Below are 26184 nucleotides of genomic sequence, written 5' to 3'. Positions count from 1 at the left end.
CCGGGTAACATAGCAAGACCTTATATGCAAATCATTTGAAAAATGCACAGCTGTCATAGACCTATTAATTGGAGAATACAATGAAAGATTCACTGACATTGGGCCTCACGACATCACACTCAAATTAGCATTTCAGCCTCACCAAGTAGGTATCACCAAAGCACCTAAAGAACTACAGATGGAATTCACTGAGCTCTCAGTAGATACTAAGAAAGATCCAATTGAAATATGGAAAAATGCAGAATACCCACACCTTTGACAATGTGCCTGAAAAATGCTTTCTTGCTTTTCAACCACTTATTGCTGCAGATCTACATTCTCTTACCTAACCCAAGTCAAGACACCCTTAAGGTCACAAATGACAAATGATCCATCTAGAGGATCAACTGAAACTGTGGACCTCCATGCTACAACCAAATATTCACATGCTTTCCAACAAAAGCAGACACAACAAAGTCAATAAAAGGTAAATTAACTTTAAAATTAACCAATAGCTTTCATTTTATGAAAATGTTTAGTACATAGTAGTTAGATTTTTACAAAATAATGTACATTTTTAAGTATATCTAATTGAAGTTTCTTGAATGTGGCCTTATTTGATTACAGTTAAATTAATGTGGCCTTCGAACATGAAAAAGTTCCCCACCCCTGGTACAGCCTACTACACACCTAGGCTATATGGAGCCTATTGCTCCTAGGCTACAAACCTTGTACAGCATGTTGCCGTCCTGAATACTGGTAAGTATTTGTGTTTCTAATCATCTAAACACAGAAAATGTACAATAAAAGTACAGTATTATAATCTTATGGGGCCACCATAGTATGTGCGGTCTGGAATAAGTGTATTCTCCTGACATGAGGGAAGGAATAGAGAGGACAGTGCCCAACCCTGCTGTTGCCCTACCGGCCATTTGTAAGCCCTTAGTATTACAAATTCTATTCTTATAATCAGCGGGTCAGTTTCCTTCAGTGCCCACTTATTGAAAGTCCTTAAAATTAGCTTCCTTCAATTAGGGTTTACTGAGCCCCTTCCCCAGTGAGGAGTTCCTGTGGGGAGTCCCGGACAGGTGACTCGGGCTGTGTCTTCATCCGCGGGGTTGGGGCCATGAGTGGGACCAAGTCTCCCTGGTACCGGGTGTATGCTGCCCCCGGGGTCAGGAAAGGTCAAGGCACGTGTAAGTTGGAAAGACTGACACACGCTGAGGGATGGGCCAGCGCACCAGGCCAGAGAACTGCCCGAGGAAAGGCAGGGAGGTGGAAAGTCCCAGAACATGTCCGAGGAATATCAAGAATCGAGTCTGACGGGAGCATGGGATAAAGTTAGGGAGCTGAGGAGACAGGACGGGGCCAGACTCCAGGGGAATTTGGCTTGGGCTGACAGGCACTGAGGGACAAGTGATGCGGTGGGAGCGCCCGATTCCAACCTGGGTTCGGCTCAGAGGGCGCGTCCCGGGGAGAGGGGCTCCCCTCCCTAGAACGAGACGTCCTTGGGAGCCTGGGGTCACCGGCTCAGGTGGGAAGTGGGCACACCGGGGGCCTGAGGTGTCTGTCGGGGCCAGGCCAAGTCAAGGGAGTTACTGTCCCCTGGCGGCCCCGGCTGGAAAGTCCCTTGTGCTGCGACGGTGAGCACCGCAGCGCCCGCCGCGCGTCAGCCGCTAAAGAGTTACCTGGAGCCCCGAGGGAGGCGCGCGCTTCCCTAAGCGTCCGGAGAGGGACAGCGCGGGGCTGAAGTCCGGGGGCAGCCGGGCTCCGTGTCCGCACCTGGGGGGCCCAGGGCAGTGGCGGAGCGCCTCCGCGGGGCCGGTCCTCTGGGCGGCCCGCAGGGTGGCCCCGGGCGCCTACGCCTGCAGCTGTCGCTGCCTTATAAGGCGGGGCCGGGCGGCGCCGGGGGAGGGGCTGCGGCCGCCCGGCCCCCTCCGGGGCCCGCCGAGCGCGCGGGGCGGACGGGAGCGCAGCGCAGCGCAGCCGCGGGGAGCCGAGCAGCGCGCGGAGCCGGCCATGGGCAAGTCAGGTGAGCCCGCCGGGCCGGCCGCGCCCGGGTGCGGGGATGGGCCCGGAGCCCCGCGCTCCCGAGCCCTCGCGCTCACCCTCCCCCGCCGCGGCTGGGTCCCGGGGAGCTGGGCGGCCGCCTCCGAGCGCGGGACGCGGCGCCGGCTGCGATGCGGGACCCACGGGTGCGGGATGGAGGGGCGCGCGGCCGAAGCGCCTCGAGGCGCGGCGCGGGCAGTTTCCGGGGCAGCCAGGAAGCCGGGACGGCCGTGTGGCCACGGGGAGAGAGGGAGGGAAGGCGAGACCGAGGGAGGGTCCCCCTGTCTGCGAGCCAGAGATCGCGTCAGGGAGGGCTTCCAGGCGCTGATGGGATTAGCGCTCCGCGTTCGGCCAAGGCGTGGCTTTTGCTTTGTTTCAGGACAGAGTTACAGTTGGAAAAAGCCACCAAACTGTGACACCATCTCTCGCAGCAAAGCTGCTTGCCCCGTTCAACCCTCCTAGGGACAGCTCTGAGCATCCTCTTCATTCTTTCGTTGTCTCTCCTCTCCCGAACACCCCCTCTGTGCCAGGCTCAGTCTGGCTCCCGCTTTATCTCTGACCTGTTGTTGTCCATCCTCACAACTGTGGCTGTCGGATGAACTTTCTAAAATGCAGATCTCCTTTCACTCCCTAACACCTTCCACCCCATTGTCTGCAGAGTGGAAGGACAATCTATCTCTTTAGTCTCCCTTCAGGGCCCCAGGAGTTGATCACCACCCCTTGCTTGCACTCTACTCTCCAGCTATCCTGAGGCTGGCACGCTGGTCCCTTCCCCTGGGACCTTCCCCCTACCCACCACTCACCACCCCCACTACCCAGCCTGAAAATCCACCCTATCCTTCTAGGCTCAACTCCTGGGCTGGGAGCCCATCCCAGATTCCCTTGCAGAGGGATCACCCCACCTAGTGTGTTCTTTGTTGCTTTTTCCTGCAGTGGGCTTGGGACAAGTATTCAGCCATAGACCTGATTCCCACTGACCCCTCACTGCCAGCGGTTAGGGCCATGTTGATCTCAGCGTAGTTCCTGCCTCACAGGAGGCTGTTGATGAACAGCCATTGAACGGAGTTCAGAAATCTGCTTTATCAGGGTTGTCAGCCTCTGATGAGTACAGCTAGGTCCCTTCTTAGATCTGTCCTCCAGGATCCAGACTCAGGAGATGCCAGCATTGGGAACAAGTGGCTTTCTCTGGCATTGGTCCTAACCTAGCCAGCCTTACCTCGGGCTCTAGAGACAGGTCTGGCTTTCAGCCCTGTCTGTGCCAATCACTTGCTGTGTGATACGGAGCAAGGCCCCTTCCCTCTCTGTTCTGCAGTTTCCTCGTCTGTATAATGAGCGTGGCCCATATGTTCCACAGGGTCCTTCATGGTATGGAAAGATGATATAATGGGTTGTCATATAGTTAAAAGAGCAGGATGATAGGTGGAAATGGGGCCAAAGTATGGCAGATGGGAGAGAGCACTTTGAGATATCTACTTGGGAAATCAACTCCTTTCTCTGTAGATTTAGGAGAAAACCCACAAATTCTATTCAGCTACATCTTAATCAGTTGTTTCTGGCTTCTTCCCTAAGACACAGTTTTTCAGAACTACTAATATTAAGCTGTGTGCCCACTCTTCTGTCTGTTCATCCCTCCGTTCTTCCCCCATTCCACCCTGGCCGTGGACACAGTGCACGTGGACACAGTGCAACGAAGTGCATGGCCCCTGTCCTCAAGAGTGTTCATGTGGATTGTGAAATGAATAAATAAAGCTGATTAGGGGGACGAACAGGTACCACCTGGCTCCAACACGGGTTGGGAAGTGATCCAAGCCACAAGACAGGTGCAAGTGAAGGGTGGTGGGAGCCCAAGTGAGGTAGAGATCACCACTGCATGGGAACCACTGAAAGTGGTGGTCAAATCCTAGAGGGCTTAAGAATTTGGACTTTATTTTATGGGACCTGGGGTGCCATTGAAAGGCACCAAGCCAAAAGTAGCAGGACCAGAGCTGTGCCAGGGTGGAGGTGGAGGATGGAGGGACCATTGCAGTTACACAAACAAGAGATGACAGAGGCATCTAGGGCAGAGGTAGGGGCTGGAGAGGAGGAGGGCATGGATTTGCGAGATGGTGGCCTTGAGCAGACTTGGTGACAACTTATTGTGAAGTAGAGGGAAGGGTCAGAGGCATGCAATATGGCAGTGATATCTCCCAGGCCTGGAGGTGCAGCCTTGGGCAGGTTTCAGAGGAGGATGACTTCTCTCTCAGAAGAGAGGAGGGGGCCGGTGTTAGGAAGCCAGGTTAGAGGTGGTTGAGTCAGGTGCCACCCCTACCCGCCCACTCTGACATACACACCCAGGTACCTTCCAGAATCTAACCCAGGCCTATCTCCTTCATAACCACATGTACTTCTTTTGCCTCCTCCCATAAGACTAAGAGTCCCCAGAATAGTGTCTGGCTCTCCTAAGGGTCCCTAGTGAAAGGTGACTTTTCTGGGTGACCAATGCCCAATGGGCCTTCAGCACAAACCCAACCTTGAAGTTCCAGGCCACCAGCCTGGGGCTGCTGTCTGTGCCTGCAGGGCAGGTAGCACTCACAGATGTCTATCCACACAGGGGCTCTATGTAGTTCCATGATGACCATCATAAGGAATCAGTCCCTGCCTCTTCGGGTCTCAGTTTCCCTATCAGTGCATAGGAGCCAGGCTCTTTTTCAAATTTAACCTCAGGTATGCCCCAGAGCCTATTCGGGTAATGGGCATTATTATAAAATCATCACACAACTGACACAGCTTAAATTCCAGAAGATACTTGGCCTGGTGTTTGGAGACTGCCAGGTCCCAGCCTTGTTCTCTCTTCTGGGCCTCAGTGTGCAGAAAGTGTGGTGTGGCAGAGAAAGGCAATGGCCTTGGGCTCAGTGGAAGCCTCTTCTCCCTAGTATTACAACAGTGATTACCAATTATTAAACTCCTACTGCATGCCAGGCAGGGAGCTAGGTATTTTCTGTTACTAACCATTGTAACAGTGCTGCAAAGAGTTATTATCAACTCATTTTATAGATTTATAGAGGTTGAGTTCCTTGCCCAAGCTCACACATTGATCTGTAAGTAAACAAACAGAACTGAACTCAGCTCTCTGAATTCTCCTTTCCGCTCTACCACACTGCGCACTTGCCCCCACCCCCGCTCCCCTTCCCAGCCTGGGCTCTGGCCCCTGAGGACCTCCACACACCCTCTCATAATCTCTAAGAATGTTAGCGTCCCAGCCTGCATCTGTTAGCCCCAGATGCCATCAGAGCAGAAAGGCCTTTAGGGACCAACTAGCCCAGGGATTTTCTACGGAGTGGGGCCCTCAGGAGTCTGCAGGGAGAGGCTGTGTGGGCCGGGTCAGCCCCGGTGTTTCCATTTTCATCTGTTGATTTTATTGAAGATTTCCTTCGAAGGAAGGGTTTCCCTGCTTTGAAGACATTATGAAAACCACAGATGTCATCCTTCCTTCACACACCGATGGGGAACCTAGGGCCCAAAGGGGCAGAGACTTGCCTCTAGGCAGGCAGGGCTGGAGGATGGGCTGCCTCTCTGCTGGCCTGAGGGAGGGAGCCCTGGCTCCTCTGATCACAGCCACTGGCTTTGGACAGGGGCAGTCTGGAGGAGGCTCATGCTGGGGGGTGGGGGATTCCTTGTTCCTGTAAGCAATTGAGCAACTCCTTATTGACATCATTCTGGCCATTGTGAAAAGAGGAAGCTGTATGGTAAAGTGGAAAATGTGGGAGATTTGGGCCAGGGAGGGGGTGATGGGAGGGGTGCTCTTAGATCTGGCTCTAATGTGCACTCACTGTGTGACCTCGGGCAATCCGCATGCCTCCCCCGCCCAAGACCCCAATTTCCTCATCTGTGAAGAAGAGAGGAATCCTGCCCTAAGTGCCTTCACTGTACTGGTGTGAGAACCTCGGTCATTTGTTCACTCACCCATTCACTTAGCAAATGTCCGCGCTCAGAGGTACTACAAGATGTCATCAAAGATCAATTTAGAGGCAGGGAAGGGCTCTAAGATGGGAGCAGGTTCTCCTAAAGCCAGACACCAAAGGGCTTCTGGTAACAATAATAATAATAATCTGGCATATAATAAGCGTTCATTATGTTCCAGTACAGTTCTAAAGCATGTATATAGACTTAATCCATTTAGTCCTTACAATAACCCTGTGAGGTAGATACTGCTACCCTCATTTTATAATGGGAAACTGAGGCACAGAGTGATTAAGCAACTTGCCCAAGATCACACAGTTAGTAAAAGGCAGAGCTGAGATTTGCCTATTGAAATTCCTGGAACCCAGGCTTAAAAGAACAGGAGCTACCTATCTGAAATTTATCCTTTTTTTTTTAACTGTCACTTTTTAATGCTTTTTCCTGATAAACAAGCAAAACCAGCTTTGTCCCAAAGGCGGGAGCAGGTTGCTTTCCAGCCACTTGCTGTGGGGAAAGGGGGGACTGTTCACAACTCCTGCCCTCACCCCTGACTGCCAGGGGCCTCTTTCCTGGGGAGTCTGGAAAGGGTGGAGGAATGAGTCAGGCTGGGCTCAGGGAGGCCGCAGAGGAGATGATGCTAAGGAAGGAGGTGTCCCAGTAAAAAGCCCAAAGGGAAGAGGCAGGGGCGCAGTCCTCAGAATCTACAGCTTCCAGGGCCGGGGCAGCCTCCGCCCCAGCACAAACAGCCCAGCCCTCCCCTCAGCCCCGGGGAGCCAGGCCCAGGCAGCCCCTGCCACCTTTCAACAGCTCTGACCTTTAATTTATTTGAAGCCCCAAATCTGCCCCCCCAACTTCTACTCTAAAGTCCCTGATTTGCCTCTGGGGTCCCTCAGGCAGGTCTGTAAAGGGCTTGGCACAGTGGATGCTTTGGAGCAATCTTAGTTCTTTTCTCCTCTTCCTTCCTCCTGTTCTCCCCCTTCAGATCTGACATCTCTGTTTTCCCCTGCTTTCCTCAGCTGTCCCCACTGCACCTGGTCTTCCTCCTCCTCGGCCTCCTGGGCTACCCAGCGTCTTCTCTGTCATTCCCTTTGTCTCTCACCCTGGGGCTCTGGGGTTGGGAGTTAGGACAAGGGCTTTGCCTTGGGATCCAGTCTCCGCCCTGATGGGCCCACCCCCGGACTAGTTGTGGGGATTTGGGCGGTACCTTCCCTTCTCAAGCCTCAGTTTCCCAATCAAAACAATGGCTAAGGTCTTGGAAGCTCCCCCAAAGGTGGTGAGAAGTAAGTAAGATGATGTGTAGGCCCGGCCCGCAGACGGGGATGGCCTGCTAGCGGAGGAAAGCAGAAGCACGGACGGGTGGGCCTGCCTCTCCCTCATCCCGGCACTCTGGGGCGGTGTGGCCTCTCTGAGCCTCAGTTTACCCTCCTACAAAATGAGGACGCAATCCCTGCCCTTCCCCCATGGCAGGGTGGCTGTGAGGGCTTTGCCTGCCTGCCGGGGGACTGGTGGTTTTTCTTTGACTTTTTGCCTAATGTTTATCTGTGTTCTTCGGTCTTTCTACAGAAGTGGGGTGTGCCTCTTGCTGGGTGTGGTCACCATTGATAACTTGCCTCCCTGGGGCTGAGGCCCTGAGCCGGGGAGCCACCTGGGCAGAGGCCACAGAAGGAGGGGACTCCCAGGGCTGCCTGAAGTGTGGTTGGAGGGGAGAGCGGGCTCCACTCCTGATTGCCAGAAAGACCTGCTGTCCCTTCCAGAGAACTCTGGCCCAGGACCCTGGCCCTGCTGAGGACACTGCCTGGCTTCAGCTTCTGGGCACAGGAACTTTCACTTTTGTTTCTCTTTACTTCCCACATTCTGGGAGTGCAGTGACCTAGTTTTTAGCAGCCTTATTTGTCCCTGTCTGCTGAGGAGACTTGGGGCCTGCAGCACCATGGGGTTCAAGGCAAACTGACCCCAACACTCAGGGTGCCTTTAAACTCGCTTTCCCCTGGCTGTCCACTAACTGCCCTCCTCCCCCTCCTCCTCAAGGGCCCCGGATATGCTTAGTTCCTTCTGCCCTGGCTCTTTCTGTGCCCTGTGCCTTCTCACCTCATGCTTCCTGATGTAGAAACACCTCCTGCAGGCAGCCCTCCCTTCCCTCATGCATCCGTGGTCACCACTGCACATGCCGCTCAGTCTCATGCATCTCCCGTGGTGTCCCACGAGCCCCACCACGGCCCTCCTGGGACATGGGAACAGGAAGGGACTTTAGGATGGGCCTGGCCAAGCCTGCCACTCAGGCGGGGACCCTCCTTCACCTTGTGTGTACACTGTGTGTACCCATCCGTGCCCTTGCCTGTTCACATACCCTCGTTTCAGTCACGCTGTCTCCTTAGAGAAGCTCAGGAAACTCCTGCAAGTCTTGGGTCAGTTCATCTTGTCTCCTCCCCACACCCCGACCCTGATGGGACCTTACAGGATCTCATCTGACCCGGGGCCTGAATCCCGCTGAGGAGGGCTCACCTGCTTGCACTCCCCAAGTGACAGAGTGCTCACTACCACGTGAGGTGGCCCCATTCAGTCTTCAGAAAGCTTTGATCAGGAGGAAGGACATTCTCAGGCTGAGTTAATCTGTCGTCCTGCCCTTTCCACCCACTGGCCCCAGCTTTTCCCTCTGGGGCCCCAGAATTCATCAGGGGCCTCCACTGTGTCTTGCAGAGTGTAATCTTCTGTAGGGTGAGCTTACCCAGCACTTGAACCCTAAGACTCCATTTCCAGCCTCTGAACACACTTCAGATCACCACTGCCTCTCGCACACTGCAGGGCCCGGGCCGGGGAAGCAGCCCATGGCCCGGGGGCCTGTGGGTTTCTGTCGGCCATACCACCCTGCTGACTCCTTAACTTGTCCTCAACCCCCAGCAGGCTCCTGCCGTCTCCTCATGAGATAGTCCTTAAAAGCCTCTGTGACTCCCTATCCCAAATACCACATTAACATGCTAAACCTGAAAGCTTTTTTTTTATTGCAGTAAAAAACACATGACATGAAATATACCATCTTAATCCGTTTTTAGGTGTGCTGTACAGCAGTATGATGTATATTCACACTGTTGTGAAACAGCTCCAGACCTTTCTCATCTCGTAAAACTGAAACTCTATATCCATGATTAAACAACACCTCTCCCTTTTCTCCTCCTCCCAGGAGACCTGAAATCTTTTGTGTTTCCTATCAACTAGGGCTTGTTCTGCCTCTTGGCTACAAAGACCTGATGCTTCGGGTTTAGCTCCACCCTCTGCCTTATGCCTAGTCACCATTACCAGTTTTCACCTCCATGCCTTTGTCATCATTTTGTATCCCCATCTCTACCTGTCAACCCAAACCTCCCAAATCCTGGGATTCAGACATCCCCCCCATCATCCCTCCCCTACCACACATTACTGTGACTGGATCTCACTGGACGGCCTTGCTGAGACCCAGAGTCCGCTTACTCTTTATTTAAGAGTCCACTTCATCTTTATCAGAAAGCCCTTGGACAGCTCCACCCGTGCAGTTGTGACCTGCAGTTATCTCCACCTCCTGGGTCTACAGCTAGCCCCACCCCCCCTGAGGCCAAGCCCTGGGTTATCTTCCCCTCATCTCATTCCCCTCAGAGGTCTCATGGGATTTGATTTGAAGGCCCGGGGGTCTTGCTATGGGAGAAGGAACGAGGACTCCCTGTTGGATCATCTCCTAGCCTGGGGTGAAAGGCAGCAGAGGAAAAGAAAGGCACTGGTGAATATGTGACCTGGGACAGAGGAAGGAGTGTGGCACTTCCTTTATGCTCTGGTTTACACCCTTCCTGCCACTACCCACAGCCAGCCCTCATGAGACAGGCTTCTGGCCAGGTGGGACCAGCTCCATGTAAGGGCCCTCTGTGGTCCTCACCCACAACGCACCCACCTCACCTCCATTTCTACAGAGGGGAACTCCCAGATCCCTAAGGCTGGTGTTCAGTGCCTTCACCATCTTAGCCTGGCTAGCTCCTGTCCATACATCTTTGGGGCCTCAAATCAGGAGTCACCTCCTTCCTGATCCCCGAGACCATGCTAGATCGATCTTCTCTAAGTTCCTCTTGAACTTGTGCTTACCTGCATCTTGGCACCTATCACACAGCTAGTATCTGTTTACAGGGCTGTCTCCCTTCTGTGTGTGAGCTCTTTGAGGGCAGGATATGGCTGATTTGCCCCTGGATCCCTAGGACACAAAGTGGGACCTGGCACAAGGAAGGCACTTTGAGAACAGATGAACAGATGGATGGAGGATAGTTGGGTGGATGATGTTGGATACATGTTGAATGGATAGATAGATGGAGGATAGATGGAAGATATTGGATGGATGGATGGATAGAAGATATTGGGTGGATGGGTGGAGGATGTTGGAGGAATGGGTGATATTAGATGAATTTTGAATGGATGAATGGAAGATATTGAATGGATGGATGGGTGGATGGATGGATGGATGGATGGAAGATGTTGGATGTATGTATGTATGGAGGACATTGGGGTTCCATTTCAGATCCAAATTGGTGTGGTATTTGTTCACTATTGACCTTGCTTGCCCTTGGCTTCACCCACCTATTCTCTCCCTAACCATAGCCTTCTTGACCTTGCCCTTTCTGAAGTCATGACCCAATTGGGCATGGGCTCCACCTCTTCCCCTACTTCAGCACTGGGCCCACTGATCACAACATTCACCCTCCCATCACCACCACTTTCTTTTCTACACTCTTCCCTTATTCTGTGTCTTAGTCTATTTTTTGCTGCTATAATAGAATATCACAGATTGTGTAATTTATAAAGAACAGAATTTTATTTGGCTTATGGTTCTGAAGACTGGGAAGTCCAAGAGCATGGCACCAGCATCTGGCAAGGACTTCATGCTGCATTATCACATGGTAGAAGGGCAGAAGGGCACGCAAGCATGCAAGACAGAGAGAGATCAGGCCAAGCTCTTCCTTGTATCAGGAGCCCACTCCCTCAATAACAGAATTAATCCATTCATGAGGGCAGAGCCCTCATGACCAATCACCTCTTGAAGGTCCCACCTCTCAACACTGTTAAACTGGCAATTAAATTTGAACATGAGTTTTGGAGGGGACATTCTAACCATAGCATTCCATCCTTGGCCCCCTAAAACTCATGTCCTTCTCACATAAAATAAATTAATTCCATCCTAATAGTCCCAAGTCTTAGCTCATTCCAGTACCAACTCAAAAGTCCAAAGTCTCCTGTAAATTGGATGTGGATGAAACTCAAGGCACAATTCATCTTGATTCCTCCAGCTGTGAGCCTGTGAAATCAAAACAAGTTATCTACTTCCAAAATATTAATACAGTGGTGGGATAGGTATGGGATAGACATTCCCATTCCAAAAGGGAGAAATAGGCAAGAAGAAAGGGGTAACTGGTCCTAACTAAGTCCAAAGCCCAACAGGGAAAACAACATTAAATCTTAAGGCTGGAGAATAATCTCCTTTGACTCTGTGTTCTACCTTCTGGGCACACTGGGATGGGGGTGGGGCCCCCAACGCCTCAGGCAGCCTCACCCCTGCGGCTTGGTAGCACTCAGTCCACACTTCAGCCCTCTCAGGTTGGAATCTCGAGTCTCTGGCTTTCCCAGGCTGTTGCTTTACACTGGTGGTTTTACAGTTCTGGGGTCTTGGGAGTGGCCCCACTTCTACGGCTCCACTAGGTATTGCCCTAGTGGGAACCCTGCGGTGGCTCTGCCCCATGGCAGGTTTCTTCCTGGGCCCCTAGGTTGTCCAATAGGGTGGTGCCTGCCACATTGAGGACAGATCTTCCCCACCTAGTCCACGGCAATCTCCTCTAGAAACACCTGCGTAGACACACCCCAGAATCATGCTTTAGCAGTTCCCTGAGTCTTCCTGATTCCAGTCAAAGTGACACCAAAAATTAACCATGTTGCTCCACTTCCCCACTGCTGCCCTTCCCTCGCCCTCTTTGTCGTCTGTCCCTCTGTCTCCTTGGTTTCACCACTCCAGGGTGGGCACTCTCCACCCCAGCCAGCTGCTTCTTTCTGGACCCCCAACTCTAGCCCTTTCTAGTCCCCACCGCCCACCATGGGTTCTTGCAGAAGTCCTGTTGCCGGCTGTCCAGGCCCCCAAACCTGCTGTGCACCTCCAGAAACACAAATCTGAGCAGCTCACTCCCCTGCTCCCATTCAGGGCTTGCGTTGCCTTGGATAGAGACCCGAATCCCTAATATGGCCCATAAGGGCCCACGTAATCCACGGGGGTTAGGCATGCAGAGATGCGGAGGCTGGTGCTGGGTGGAGACAGGATGAGCAGCAGAGTGGAGCGGGGCCACTTGGAGGGAGTGCCAGGTGTCAGAAGGGAGCAGCAGCCCAGCATGTGGCTGGGGTTTGAGTGGTGTTGCTCTGAAGCCGTTATACTTTGGTGGGTCTTTCCCTGCACTGAGCCATTCTCTGCCTTGCAATCATTCCAGCTTCCAAACAATTTCATAACGAGGTCCTGAAGGCCCACAATGAGTACCGACAGCAGCACGGTGTCCCCCCACTGAAGCTCTGCAAGAAGCTCAATCAGGAGGCTCAGCAGTGAGTGTCCCCAGCACACTCGGGTGGCTCGGGCCCTTCATGGTGCTGCTGCTGCAGTCTTGGAGGAGTCCAGGGTGGTTGGAGGGACATGGATTTTGGGGTCAGGTACAGCCAAAATTGAATAACCACTGTACCACTCACTTAGGCAGGTCCCTTTGTTCCTCTGAGCCTCAGTTTGCCCCTCTGTAAAATGGGGCTGTGTGCTCAGAAGCACACGGGTGTGCTGCTCCTCTACCTCCTCTGTGCGCCCCGGGCAGGGAAGGAAGCTCAGCGACCCTAGCTTGGGCTCATACTTTGGGGGGTTCCCAGGGCTGCGCCCACCCTGAGGAAGCCTTGTGGACCCTGGCAGGTATTCTGAGGCCCTGGCCAGCACGAGGATCCTCAAGCACAGCCCAGAGTCCAGCCGCGGCCAGTGTGGGGAGAACCTTGCATGGGCATCCTACGATCAAACAGGTGGGTTGCTTTCTTGGCTCCCTTCCTCTCCACTGGAGCTGGACCCAGGACAGGGTCTCCTCACACCCCTCCTTGCCCCAGCGCCCTCCATAGTTTAGCCATGGTGTGGCCACAAGTCCAGAAAGGGAAAGGAAACCCAGAGCTCCGAATCTGCTCCCAGGCTGACTTCAGTTCACCACAAGGTCTCTGGTGGCCGGCTCAGGGCCAGGCCTGTGCTGGGTGCCAGGGACACAGAGATGAGTCAGACTGACCAGCCCCCCCTTACGGAAGAGCTCCCAGGCCGAGGAGTGGGGGTGGGGGAGACAGACTGAGTCTGTACTAAGTCTCAGCCTGATGCTGTGGGCACCAAAGCGTCCCCAGCTACCGAGAAATTTTACTTTCTTCACATTTTTCTAATTTTTTTAAGTGTTCACATATTGCTTTTGTACCTGAAGAAAAGCAATAGAGCCTTTTCCATTTTTGAAAAAAAAGAAATAATGGAAAAGACAATTCCTCCATCCAAGGTCTCAGTCTGGAATGATCCCACCACACTGACCACACATTCTTGAGCTTCCTGGCTCCAAAGGCCCTGAAGTGGCTTTTTAGGAAGAGTTTTGGAGAGAGCTATCTGGATTTCTGAAGCTTCCTCCAAACCCCAGCCGGAGGATGACTCACTCCCTCCCTGACCTCACGTTCCTGGGAGCTCCCAGGGGAAGCCCCCTGAGTCCTCCCGCTTCCCTGCGCAGCCTGAGCCAGGGCTCCCTGCGCAGCGGGGCCCTCAGTGCCCCCTCTGAAAGAGGTGTTGGCTGCGACTCCCTCCGCAGGCCCAGGTGGGGGCCCTTGCTGGCCCGGGAGAAGGGCACGGGATGGGAAAGTGGGCAGTCGGAAGGCAGGGTTCATCCCGGCCTTGCACTGGCTCCCTGAGGAGCCTTGAGCAAGCCACTACCCTGTGCGGCCTCTACGGAGAGGGGGTTGGGTAGCTGAGCTCTAAGGCAGTGGTTCCCTAGTCTCACCACACATTGGAATCTTTTATGGAGTTTTGAAAAAAAAAAAGCCAGTGCCTGGATCTGTCCTCCAGAGATACTGGCACAGTCAGTCTGAGGAAGGACATAGGCACTAGTGGGTTTTAAATGCTCTCCGGGTGAGGCTAATGTGTGTAGACCATGGCTCCGCAGCAGCACCTGGGGGCAGAAAGGCAGAACCACAGGTCCCCTCCCTAGACCTACTGAAACAAGAACCTGCATTTTGACAAGATCCCCAGGTGATTCATGCACATGTTAAGTTTTGAGACTGACTGCCCTGAAGTCCAAGGCTGCCAGCTCTGGCTCTGAGATCAGCAGCTTCCAGGGTACTGCCGTCTCACATCACCACCTGTGGGCCAGTGGACGCTCCAGGCGAGGGCCCTCCTGCCTGCAGTGGAGACCCTTGGCTTGCCGGCCCAATTGTCTTTTATTCTGTGCCATTTGAGGAGCCACAGATGGGGTGGGATGAGGCCAGAGTCTCCCGGAAACTCCGAGCGTCATTAGAAGACCCCTGAAGTACATTGCATTCAACCTTTTTGTTGTACAGAGGCCCAGAGAGGGAAAGGCCTCGCCCAGGACTGCACAGCGAGTCAGTGGTGGGGGTTGGGGGAGACACAGATGCAGGTTCCCTGACCCAGGCCAGGCTCTTCCCAACCCCCAGGAAGGCCCACTCAGCCTGGACACACTCGTGGGCAGGAGTCCTAGGCGTCTGCACGGAGCACCCAAGGTGTCTCAGCTCTTTGGTGCTTTATCAGACGTCTAATTTCGGGATGGGTGGTTTGGGGTTGATGGGAGAAGATGCAGGGACTAGGGAGTGGGTGGATTTTGTTACTGAGTTTTAGAACAATGTCGTTTCCATACAGGAAAGGAGGTGGCTGATAGGTGGTACAGCGAGATCAAGAACTACAACTTCCAGCAGCCTGGCTTCACCTCGGGGACTGGTGAGTGACGGGGTCTCACCAGCAGCCAGCCCTGGGGAGTTCTGCCTCTTCCATATTTCTCTGGCTTGACCTTGCCCAGAGGGCAAAGCTCTCCTTTCCCCAGCACCTGCCCAACCACCCCCATGTACCCCTCCACCCGAGAGCGCCCCAGCGCTGAGCCCTGCCCCAGCAGCTCAGGGCCCTGCTTCACGGACTGGATCACAGGAGACCGGATTTTAAGAGCCGCTTAGAGCTCCACTCCTGTGTCGGTGCCTCAGCACCTTTAGCTAGTCACCCTGGTCCCTCCAACTCTTCCTCCTCCCAGCAGCCTGAACACTTCTACCCCCTGTGCAGCTGTGCTCTCCTGATTAAACTGCCAGGGCTCCCTGGGGCCGTGAGGGAAGGGCCTCTTCCACAAGGCTGCGCCCTCCCCACGGAGCTCCCCACCCCAGCCTCCCTGGCATCCTTCCCCTTTCACCCTAGTTTGTGGTTCAGGTGAGCTTGGGATGCAGAAACGCTGGATCTAGTCTCAGCTCGGGCACTATTTGTTGTATGAACTTGGGTCAGTTCCCATCCTTCCCTGTCCCCATGGGAGACGGACAAGGTGGTGGCCTCTAAGGGACATTTTGAGGCTGGTGGTTCAGAGCAGGGAGGAGCCTTCCGTGGGGCCCATGCCTTTCTCTAGGCCTCCTCCATGGTAATGGGACCACTTAGCTGACTCTGTGCCTAGGCCTCACCGGGCCCTTGTCTTTCCTCAGAACCGATTCGGACTCCACCTGAGGCCCAGGCTGGTGTGAAAGGGGGTGTGAGTTTCTCTGACCAGAAGGCACTAGGGAAACTGAAAAAGGGGTTCTGTGCGCATCCCACCCCTGTCCCACTCACAGGAGCCCCCTGTCACCTTCCACCCTCTGGAGGTTGCTTCAGAGGCAGGAAGTGACACGTTTTCAGAGCCAGTCACCGTTTCCTGTCGTTTGTTGCCCAGCTGTTTGGAGCAGGGGTTCTCACAACCGCAGCCATGTGGTAGGACTCTGGGCAGAGGTAGAAGCATCTGCTGAGGCTTCTTTCCTCTCAGCTAACTCCTGCGGGCCCAGGCCAGGGAGGCTGCTGTCAGTGAGAACTGCTGGCTCTGGGCCGAGATATTCGGGGGAGGGAGCAGTAACAGCCTCCCCGAGTGAGTGAGGATGTGTAGGCAGAACCTTGTCTTCTGTTAGTAAAGATCAGTCTCCAGAAGGCGTTTTATTTCTTAGCTTCTGGATTTGCTTTAGCCGTGAGCAAGATTCTTGAGCAATTGGACCTGTGTCAGAGCGAGTTGTTAGTGCTGTTCGTGTGTGTGCACAGCACAGGATAGTTCTAAAGGGCCTCCACACCCGCTGCCACATAAGTCTGACGTGTTAACACCACTTGAAAGTAGAGCTTTATTCTACCCATTTTGCAGAGAGGGAAACTGAGGCCTACAAAAGACAACAGGCTTTTCTCATGCCTTCTGCCCCTATTCTGATGCTTTTTCCATGGCCCCCGCTCCAAGGTGGGAATCTCAAAAGAGTCAGCAGCTGAGAATGGGGCTCAGGTTTTTATGATCACTGACTGCCTGTTTCACCCCTCACCCCACATCACACGCTCCTAAAGAGGAAAACCCCAGGGGCAGGCAGCCCCTGTGCCAGCGGCAATGCCTGGGACAGACCGAGCCTGATCCTAAGGCGGGAGTGGGGCTCTGGGTGATGTCATAAATGGGGCTTGCAAGACCCTTAAAGATCCTCAGGCCCACCCTGCTTCAGCCTCCCCCAGACCCTGTGCCCACCTTCTTCTTGCTGCACCATTGTTCAGGGATCCCCTGACCTGAGTCCACACTGTAGGTGACAGGGCCTTTGAAATACCCTGTAATCCATCCCCAACCCCACCCGGGCCAGCATCTTGTGGTGAACACTGTTCTCAGCAATGTGCTGAATGGAGAGAAATGATTTCTTATAATTACTTTGATATATTCTGTTTAAATAGGTAGGTTTGTTTACTTATTCTGAATGAATAGTATGTTTACATGATATGAAAATTGATATAAGCCAGAAGGTTTTTCTTCCAGCCCTGACCTCCAGCACTTTCCCTCCCAAGAGGCAAATAGAGATACCAGTTGCCTGTGTATCATCCTGGAGTTATCCTGAGCTTTTGCCAGCATTTGTGAATCCGTGTTCTCTTTCCCCCTTTTTCACACTCTGGTGTCACAGTATATGGTCTGTTTTACACTTGTCAGAGATTGTTCCATATCAGTACAAAAAGAGCTCGCTCATTCTTTCTTGCTGTTGCGCATTATTCCCTTGCAAGGATACACTATAACTTATTTAATACGTTTTTCAAAGGTATATTCTAGAAATGTTGAGTCCATAGCAGGAAAGAGGATGTGATCCCTTGAGGAAAAAGAAAAAGAAAAAGGAACCTTTGTAAGTAGAGTTAGAAACCAGTGTGTATCTGATGGTTGCTAAGGAAGTTGTGTCCTTTAATTAACCTCTGCATACCCATAACTTAATTATCTCTGTGCAGACAGAAACCTCCCCAGTAAGAGGAAAGATTGCTCAGCCTCTTCTGTTTGGAAAAAGCTGCCACGCGCATTTGGGTTGCTGATGTGCACTTTGTGCCTGTAATTTGCTTGGCAACCAGTGGATAAATGGCAGCTTCTTCCTTTTCTGGGAGACAGAGGGGGGGTTGGGTCAAAGGCCAAAGCATGTGATCCCCTGAGAGAGGCCTGTGTGAGAAAGGGCTTGAGGCTGAGTGAGCAGACGGCCTCATAGAAGCAGGGACACCTGGCAAAGCTGCTGGGAGCCTGGAGCTGTGACTCAAAAGTATAAGAACCAAGAGTAGATTTGAAAAAAAGAAAGAAAAAAACAAAAAAGAACCAAGGGTGTTCTTATACTAATTTGAACAAATTGGCAAGAAGGGTTTCTCTTCTATTCTGAACATAAAACCAGAGTTTATGAAGTAGCAGTTAATACAAATTTAAAGGTAAATGATAAAGATGCACAATTGTACTTAGGATTTGTTTGAATTCTTCCTTCAATTCTATCATATTAACTATATGGATTAGTGTTTAAATTTGGTTATTTTCTTTTCTTTTTTTTTTTTTTTGAGACAGAGTCTCACTCTGTCGCCCAGGTTAGAGTGCCGTGGCATCAGCCTAGCTCACAGCAACCTCAAACTCCTGGGCTCAAGCGATCCTTCTGCCTCAGCCTCCCAAGTAGCTGGGACTACATGAGCCACCATGCCTGGCTAATTTTTCTATATATTTTTAGTTGGTCTGCTAATTTCTTTCTATTTTTTTTTAGTAGAGACGGGGTCTCACTCTTGCTCAGGCTGGTCTTGAACTCCTGACCTTGAGTGATCTACCCACCTCGGCCTCCCAGAGTGCTAGGATTACAGGGCTGAGCCAACATGCCCGGCCTAAATTTGGTTATTTTCCTAAACAATTTAGTAACCTCAAATCCTTTGTGGATATAGACAAAGAAATAAATTATACCTAAATTTAAAAATTATAAAAATATAGTTCAACTGAGGGGAAAAAATGGAATTTAATTAATGAACCATTTTTTTAGTGCTTACCATATGCAAGATGCAATGGGAAGTACCAACTTTGTCTGTTTCCTGAAGGATGAGAAGAGTGTGGACACCAGTATCTGTCTGTCCTCTCTTCAATTTTGTAATAGAACCTACATTAACATAAAATTTACATCATTACCATTTTTAAGTATATAGTTCAGTGGCATTAAATACATCCACACTGTTGTGCAATCATGACCACCATCTATCTCCAGAGCTTTTTCATCTTCACAATTGAAACTCTGGACACTTAAACAATAGCTTCCCATCCCTCCCTCCTCCACCTCCAACCCTAACCCCTGGTAACCACTTCTACTCTCAGTTTTGATCAGGTGCCTCATATAAATGGAGTCATACAATATTTTTCCATTTGTGTCTGGCTTATTTCACTTAGCATAACATTTTCAAGGTTTCTCCATATGATAGCATATATAAGAATTCTCTTTTAAAGCTGTCGAATAATCCATTGTGTATACACACACCCACTACATTTTGTTTATCCATTTGTCGATGGACATTTGGGTCGTATGACTTTGGGCCAGTTGTTTAGCTTCTCTGCTGTGAGTGTGGGTGTATAAAGATCAGAATCCTGCTTGCAGCACTTTTGGGTATATACCTGGAGGCTGAATCATATGGTAACTCTATGTTTAATTTTTTTGAGGAACTATCTTCCACAGCAGCTGCACCATTTCACATCTCTATCAGCAATGTGCAAGAGTTCCAATTTCTCCACATCTTCGCCAAAACTTGTTTTTTTCTTTAATTTTTCCTTTTGTTTTTTTATAGCCATCCTAATGCGTGTGAGGTGGTTGCCCTCTTTCTTTCTCAACCACCCTATGGGAAGCTTACCTGCTCTGATCATGCTTTTCCTCCTTCCTCCTTCCCTCTGTCTCTTCCTTATTCACCAAATATTTATTGAGCATCTACTGTGTCCCAAGCTGAGTGCTGAACACTGGGGATATGGTGGTCACTAAAACAGTTGTGGTGTCTGCCCTCACATAGCTTGCCCAGTTGCAAGCCAGATATTTAGGAGGAAACATAATCTCTTCAGGGTTGCTTTAGCAAATGAATGCCATCATGTAACATGGAAGTAAATGTCCCATTGATGTCTGCCAGAGCTAAACGATGAAGATGGGAGGGATGAATGTCCAACATCTACTCCCAGGAGATGAGAAGAATTTATGATCATCAAGCAAAGAATGCAATTACAGCATCAACTCTTTGACCCCTAAATGGGAGGAGAGTTGTCAGCTAAGCTATGTTAGTAGTTTAAAAGGACCAGCGAGTGAAGGCAGCCTGAGAAGTGGGACGCTGGTGCCAAGAAGCTTCACAAGCTACAGAAGTGTCTGGAGGCTGGAGCAACAGCTTGGAAAGGAACTAGGCTTTTTGGCTTAGAGCAGAGGGACTTGAACGAGGCTGGAACTTGTCAAGGTCTCAAAGAGCTCAAAACATAGAAGGCCTGCACTTCCAGTGCAGGGAGAGCTTGAGTCCAAGATGGTTCTTCCATATGACTTTTATTCATGTATTCTATTCATCCATGCAACAAAAATTTATTTTACACTTTTCATGTGCCAGGCTATGCCAAGGCACTGGGTGTATTTTGAATAAAACAAACTTGGTCTCTGCCTCCGTGGGACTCATAGTCAGGTGCAGGAGCCAAACAATAATCAAGTAATCAAACAAATTTATCATTGCAAATAGTAAGAATGCCCTGAAGGGAAAAGACAGGGTGTGGTAAGAATGTCTTGAGAGGGAGGTGTTCAGTAAATAAAAGGGCGATTGCAAAAGCCTTCTTTGAACAAGTGACATATGGGCTGAGACCTAAGGGACAAGAAACTGTTGCTCATCAGGAGTGTCCCACACAGTGGCCAGTGTGTGCAAGGGTTTCATGGTGGGAAATAACCCGGTGCGTTCAAGGAATGGAGAGGAGGTTACTGGAGCCTTCACTTTCACTCTAGGTGCACTTGGAAGTGAGCGAAGGATTTTTAAGCAGAGAAGTAAACATGTGATTTGTGTCTTAAAATTATCGTTCTGAGTACATAAGTGGAAAAGGGATTGGAGGGGCCAAGGTGAGTTCCACAGAACCAGTCAGGAGGCTACTGCAGTGGTCCAAGTGAGAAACATTTGTGGTTGGGACCAAGGTTTTAGAGGTGGATTATTCAGGACTGAATGAGGGAGAGAGAGGAGTGCAGATTCACCCCTAGCAGTGTGCACGGAGATGCCACTGATGGAAAGGGGAGGGCTGGGGGAGGAGTAAATCTGGTGGGGGAACCAAAATCGAGAGTGAGATTGGATAGGTTAGAGTTGAGATGCCTGTGAATCAGACAAGTGGAAATGTCTGGTGAGTAGTTGTGTCTGGAACACAGAGCAGAGATTTGAGCTGAAGAAATAAATTTGGGAACCAGTGAAAGATGAAGTCATCTGAAGAATGCAGAGAGAAAAGAAAAGAGAGCCCGGGATGGAGCCTGGGAAATGCAGGTCCTTAGCATTTACCGGGGAGGTGGAGGAGGAGAAGGAGGCACCAGTGAGACAGGAGAAAGACCAAGAGACTGTGGCATCATGGAAACCATAAGAGGGGAGGCATCGCCTGTAGCAAATGTTCCTGAGGTGTCAAAGATGAAGACAAAAAGGAGCCACTGGAAAGTAGCATGTAGGACGTTAGGGACCTTTAAGAGTGCAGTTTGGGGGCAGGGTTGGAGACAGGTGCCAGGTGGAATGGCATCCTAATTGTTGGGGTCACTGGGTTTTGTCACGATCTCTGGGAGACCCTCGGAAAGTGGTGAGGTGAGTAAGGTCTGTGTGGTTGATTGAAAGGGCCTGCTTTAGAAATCACCCAAGTGGTGTGTTTTGTCACTCCTTCCTGTGATTGGTGTCTGTAAAAATCACACTGCCCTAGGCCTGGCAAGGTGGTGCAGGGGTTCGAGAATCAGCCTCTGCTAACTCACCTGTTTCCCTGTCCCTCTGCCTGTTCCCCTACAGGACACTTCACGGCCATGGTATGGAAGAACACAAAGAAGATGGGCGTGGGGAAAGCATCTGCAAGTGACGGGTCCTCCTTTGTGGTGGCCAGATACTTCCCAGCAGGGAATGTTGTCAACCAGGGCTTCTTCGAAGAAAATGTCCTGCCTCCAAAGAAGTAACTTGTCCAGTGTATGGGAAGGTGGCAGACTTAAGAATGTGGATACGAAGTGCCTAGAACAACCAAAACCCAGCTGTGTGTCTGTCCCTGTGGATGTATGTGCTTGTGTGTGTGGTGTGCGTGAGCATCTCTTGTACACACACTTGGACATACAGTTCTGCGGGAGCTCGTTCATATTAAAGGGACGAGCATAGGAAGCATTTACTCTGATGGTTACCTAGACCACAATTGTTTGGATTTTGGGAGAAGTCAATTTTTTAAAATTTGGTGTTTTTAAGCAAACTTCTTTTGTACCTTTTCTTACTTCAAATATCCATCCTTGGACTTTCTGTATTCCAAATATGTGTTATCTGTGATGCTGAGAAGTGAAGTTCATTTTATGTGATCTTCATGCATTGTAATCTACTTTTGGTAGATATTTAAGAGTATTAAACCCTCATTTAAATGTGACCTAAAATACAGCTTTAAACATATAAATATAAAGCAGCTTCCACTGGAAACATGTGGCAGGCAGGGCTCCATTTTACAGAATCATTGAGAATCCTCAGTTGTAAAATGTGACTTTATCCTGCATGCGTAATGGGATTGCCAAAGAACAAACGGAGAGAAAAGCTTTACTTCCTTGCATTTTTCTACCTTTAAATAGCAAAATACCACTACTACCACCACCTGTCTCCCCTCACCCGACTCCTCCCTCTTTTATTAAACTTTTCTGCTGTTTCAGAGCTCAAAATGCCACCCCTGCTTTCTGGGGAGTTGGGCTGGGCCTGAAGCTCCTCCTCCCCCACCTCTGCTAGGTGGCCCAGGCCTGCTGTGGGAGAGAGACCCTCACACTGCCTGGGCTCTTGGCCAGGCAGCCTCAGGATGAAGTCAGAGAGTGCGGGTGAGGGTGAGCTCACTCGGAGCCCCTAGAGGAAGGCCTCCAGCCTCTGCCCTCCCCCCAGTCAGGGCGGGAGCCCAGGCCTGTTCCTGGCAGCTGTGGCTGCAGCTGTGCTGCTGCTCCCTCCTGGAATGTGTGACAAGCCCAAATGTTCCAGGGAGATGTCCCAGGCAGGGGGCTTAGAAACGCTAATTTGGTTCTGTGTTTTGCCTCAAACTATACGTGGTTCCTCTGAATAGCAATTTCACAAGGTCCATATGGGAGGGACCAACCCAGATGCCAAGGCTAGTGTCCCTGAAACCATAGCAGCCCCATCTGTCCAGACAGCAGGGGTGGGAATGAGGGGCTGCTGGCCCCACGACAGGAGTGTGAGCAGGCCATTCTTTGCAGCAGCGTCCTCGAGGCCTTTGTCACACTGTGAACAGCTTCACATGGTTCCCCTCACTTCACCCAGGGATATTGACTAATAAGACAATAAACTTTTTCTTTGTATAATATCTCCTCCAAAGTGATTCATGCCCGATTCTTAGTTGGGGCTGAGACAATCCACGACTCGGAATCCCAGTCTTGGAAACTCAAGCCCCAGAAAGACCTCCAACCCCAAGCCCGTGGACTGTGCTGCTTACACCCTCTGTGATGGTAGGTCACAAGCTTTGAACCACGTGACCCACCAGCACATGGCTAATTGGACCAGAGTGGATGCCTGACCCCAGGGCAGCCAATCCCCAGGCTGGCTACGGGCTGGGAATTCGAGCTAAGAAATGTGGAGAGAATTAATTTACCAGTGAAACTGAAAAAATAAGGATGCCATGAATTCGAATTAGGGCCCTGGCAAAGCAAAGCTGTATGTGAGCCAAGTTATGAGCAGGAAACACCCAGAAGTGAGAAAGCTGCTAGAGAGACACAAGAGAAGCTACTGAGAGACTGATCCTGAGCTTTCTAGTTCCGGGCCAAATCTGTGTATCTTTAAAACATGCCTCTCATTTTGCTCTCCAACAAACCGATAGATCAACTGATGGTCCCCAAAGATTAGACTATTACCGTCTCCTCCTATAGGGCGTCACCATGAACAGGAAGTGCTGAGCCTGGCAGGAAGCTGAGGATGGGTGGCGTGAAGAGACCTGGCTGAGGTCCTTTTCTGGCCACACCTGGCAAGTTGCCAGTCAATGAACTTCCTGGTGGCTCCTAGGGACACCCTGCAGCCCTAATATACACACACATAACCAGGTGGTGGAACTTGGCATGCAGCCAGCCTCTGCAGGCTGGAGTTTGTTTCCACAGTTGGCTGGATTAAGGACAAAGCTGGGCCAAGGGAGCTTTCCAGGGCTGAAGAGAAGCCAGACAGCGAAGCTGGCTGAGCAGGTGGGCGCTAATCTCACTTCTTTAATGGATTTCTTTCTCTTTTTTTTTTTGAGACAGAGTCCCGCTCTCTTGCCTGGGCTAGAGTGCCGTGGCATCAGCCTAGCTCACAGCAACCTCAAACTCCTGGGCTCAAGTAATCCTCCTGCCTCAGCCTCCCCAGTAGCTGGGACTATAGGTATGTGCCACCACGCCTGGCTAATTTTTCTATTTTTAGTAGAGACAGGGTCTCGCTCTTGCTCAGGCTGGTCTCAAATTCCTGACCTCAAGCGATCCTCCTGCCTCAGCCTCCCAGAGTGCTAGGATTACAGGCATGAGCCATTGTGTCGGGCCTTTAAATGGATATCTTGAAGATGACAAGTCCACAATGCCACAAGAGCAGAGGACAGACCAGATTTCCAGCTCTCCTTTGTAGCCAGAGGGCAGAGGAAGGAGAAAGAGCCCAGGGTCCAAGCCCTAGCTCTGTGACCTCTGAGCTGAGCAAGCCCCTTCCCATCTCGGGGCCTCAATTAATCCAGCTGTACTAGGTCCAGCACATGGAGTTAGGTCTGCCAGATCCTTTCAGGGTCTCCATGACACTCCTTGGGCCCAACTTTCTTTTTATTAAAAAAAAAATTTTTTTTAATTTCAAAATATGGGGGCACAAATGTTTTTGGTTACATGTATCAATTTTGTTATGCTTGAGTCAGTGTTGTAAGTGTGCCCATCACCCAGATAGTGTTCATTGTACCCATCAGGTAGTTTTTCCACCCATCCCCTCCTCTCCCCTTCCCCCTGGCTTGATTTCCACTGAGTTTTACTTCCCTCTGCCCATGTGTGCTCATCAGTTAGTTCCAATTTAATAGTGAATATATGTGGTGTTTGTTTTTCCATTCTTGAGATACTTCACTTAGGATAATGGTCTCCAGTTCCATCCAAACTGTTGCAAACGGCCTTAATTCATCCTTCCTCATGGCTGAGTAGTATTTGATAGTGTACGTGTACTACATTTTGCTAATCCACTCATGAATTGATGGTCACTTGGGTTGATTCCATATCTCTGGAATTGTGAACTGTACTGCAATACACATTAGCGTGCAGGTGTCTTTTTGATAAAATGACTTCCTTTTCTTTGGGCAAATACCCAGTAGTGGGATTGCTAGATCAAATGGTAGGTCTTTGAGGAATCTCAATACTGTTTTCCACGGAGGTTGTACTAATTTGCAATCCCACCAACAGTGTATAAGTGTTCCTTTCTCTCTGCATCCACACCAGCATCTGTTGTTTTGGGATCTAGGCCTAACTTTCTGCTGAAAGCATCTGATGAGAGAGCTCCTTCCTGCCTTGGTGCTCTGGGACCTGAAACAAAAACATGGCCACTGAAATGCCATCAAAGCTGAAGCATGTAGGGACAAAGAAGCGTGTGAAGCAGCAGGACCTGGCCCACCCCCACCGCGATTCTGGATAGAAATGCCCCTGGAGGTGAGGCCTGCCAGCCTGGATGCCCACGGAGTGAGAAGGTGTCTGGCATCAGTACCAAGAGGCCTCATCCCTCACCCAAGTTGCTGCTGCTTCTTGGGAGATCAGAGCAGGAGAAGCATTTAAAGCTTAATTATTCTCATAGGGAGACCGTGGACCAGGAGGGACTCATCTAAGCCACACAGCTGGTCTCTGGCAGAGGGGGCTGTAATCTAAGTCTTCTTCCAATGGGGAAAACAGAAGTTCTTAGCCTGGTGCAGACACCACATCTCAAGAGACTGCATCTCTCTTTCCCATTCAGGCATCAAGGTGAACAAGTTCAGCATTAAAACGTATTTTCAAATAGTGTTCTAAGTATCAAGTCCCAAGATAAGGAAAAGGCTAGATGGGGAATGAAAGGATGAGGGAGTGAGACTGAAAACGAGAACGTTACTAAGCCAGGGAGGCAAAGAGCTGGAGCGCTCCTGTTCCTGAGGCTGACAGGTTTTCGTGGGGCGCTAAGGACGGCCTGAGGGTCTGCAGTGGGGCTTGGGACCCAGATTGGAGGACAGCAGGGCAGCTCCCCTCTGCACCTTCTCACCAGTGCCTGGGAGAGGTGCAAGGGGCTGGATGTCAAGACACTTTCCGGGAGCCCCCAAAGGCTGGTCGGGGTGGGGCCACTGGGCTCTCTCTTCTGCTCCCTGCGGGAGCCCCAGCTGGCCCTTATCCCCTCCCTGCACAAGCAGCGGTCCCACAGATGCGCCACAGGAGCTCAGGGAGCCACTCGCTGGCCAGGAGGCAGGGAGTGCCGGCGGGAGGTGGAGCGGCGGACACCGCCTCCGACACCCAGCGGGACTC

The 26184-nt window shown here is 51.2% G+C and overlaps 1 protein-coding gene and 1 long non-coding RNA gene across 3 annotated transcripts in view; one reads left to right on the top strand and one right to left on the bottom strand.

Moving 5' to 3' along the window:
• The first annotated feature begins 1760 nt into the window (after positions 1-1760).
• Positions 1761-23027, top strand: GLIPR2 (GLI pathogenesis related 2). The gene is made up of 5 exons (XM_045562817.1): positions 1761-2011; positions 12447-12555; positions 12905-13008; positions 14873-14950; positions 21491-23027. The coding sequence occupies exons 1-5, from the start codon at positions 1999-2001 to the stop codon at positions 21649-21651; spliced, it is 465 nt and encodes a 154-aa protein (XP_045418773.1). The 5' UTR covers positions 1761-1998; the 3' UTR covers positions 21652-23027.
• LOC123646135 overlaps positions 16337-26184 on the bottom strand; it is a 32655-nt gene continuing 22807 nt past the window's right edge. For both annotated transcript variants that reach the window (XR_006737809.1, XR_006737808.1), the window contains exons 2-3: positions 18515-18621; positions 16337-17328 (exon numbers count right to left, since the gene is read on the bottom strand). This is a non-coding gene — a long non-coding RNA (uncharacterized LOC123646135). The remainder of the gene's footprint in view (positions 17329-18514; positions 18622-26184) is intronic.

Source organism: Lemur catta, chromosome 10 (assembly GCF_020740605.2).
Source record: "Lemur catta isolate mLemCat1 chromosome 10, mLemCat1.pri, whole genome shotgun sequence".
Taxonomy (NCBI): domain Eukaryota; kingdom Metazoa; phylum Chordata; class Mammalia; order Primates; family Lemuridae; genus Lemur; species Lemur catta.
The sequence above is the reverse complement of the archived record's forward strand: the minus strand, read 5'-3'. Positions and strand labels throughout refer to the sequence as shown.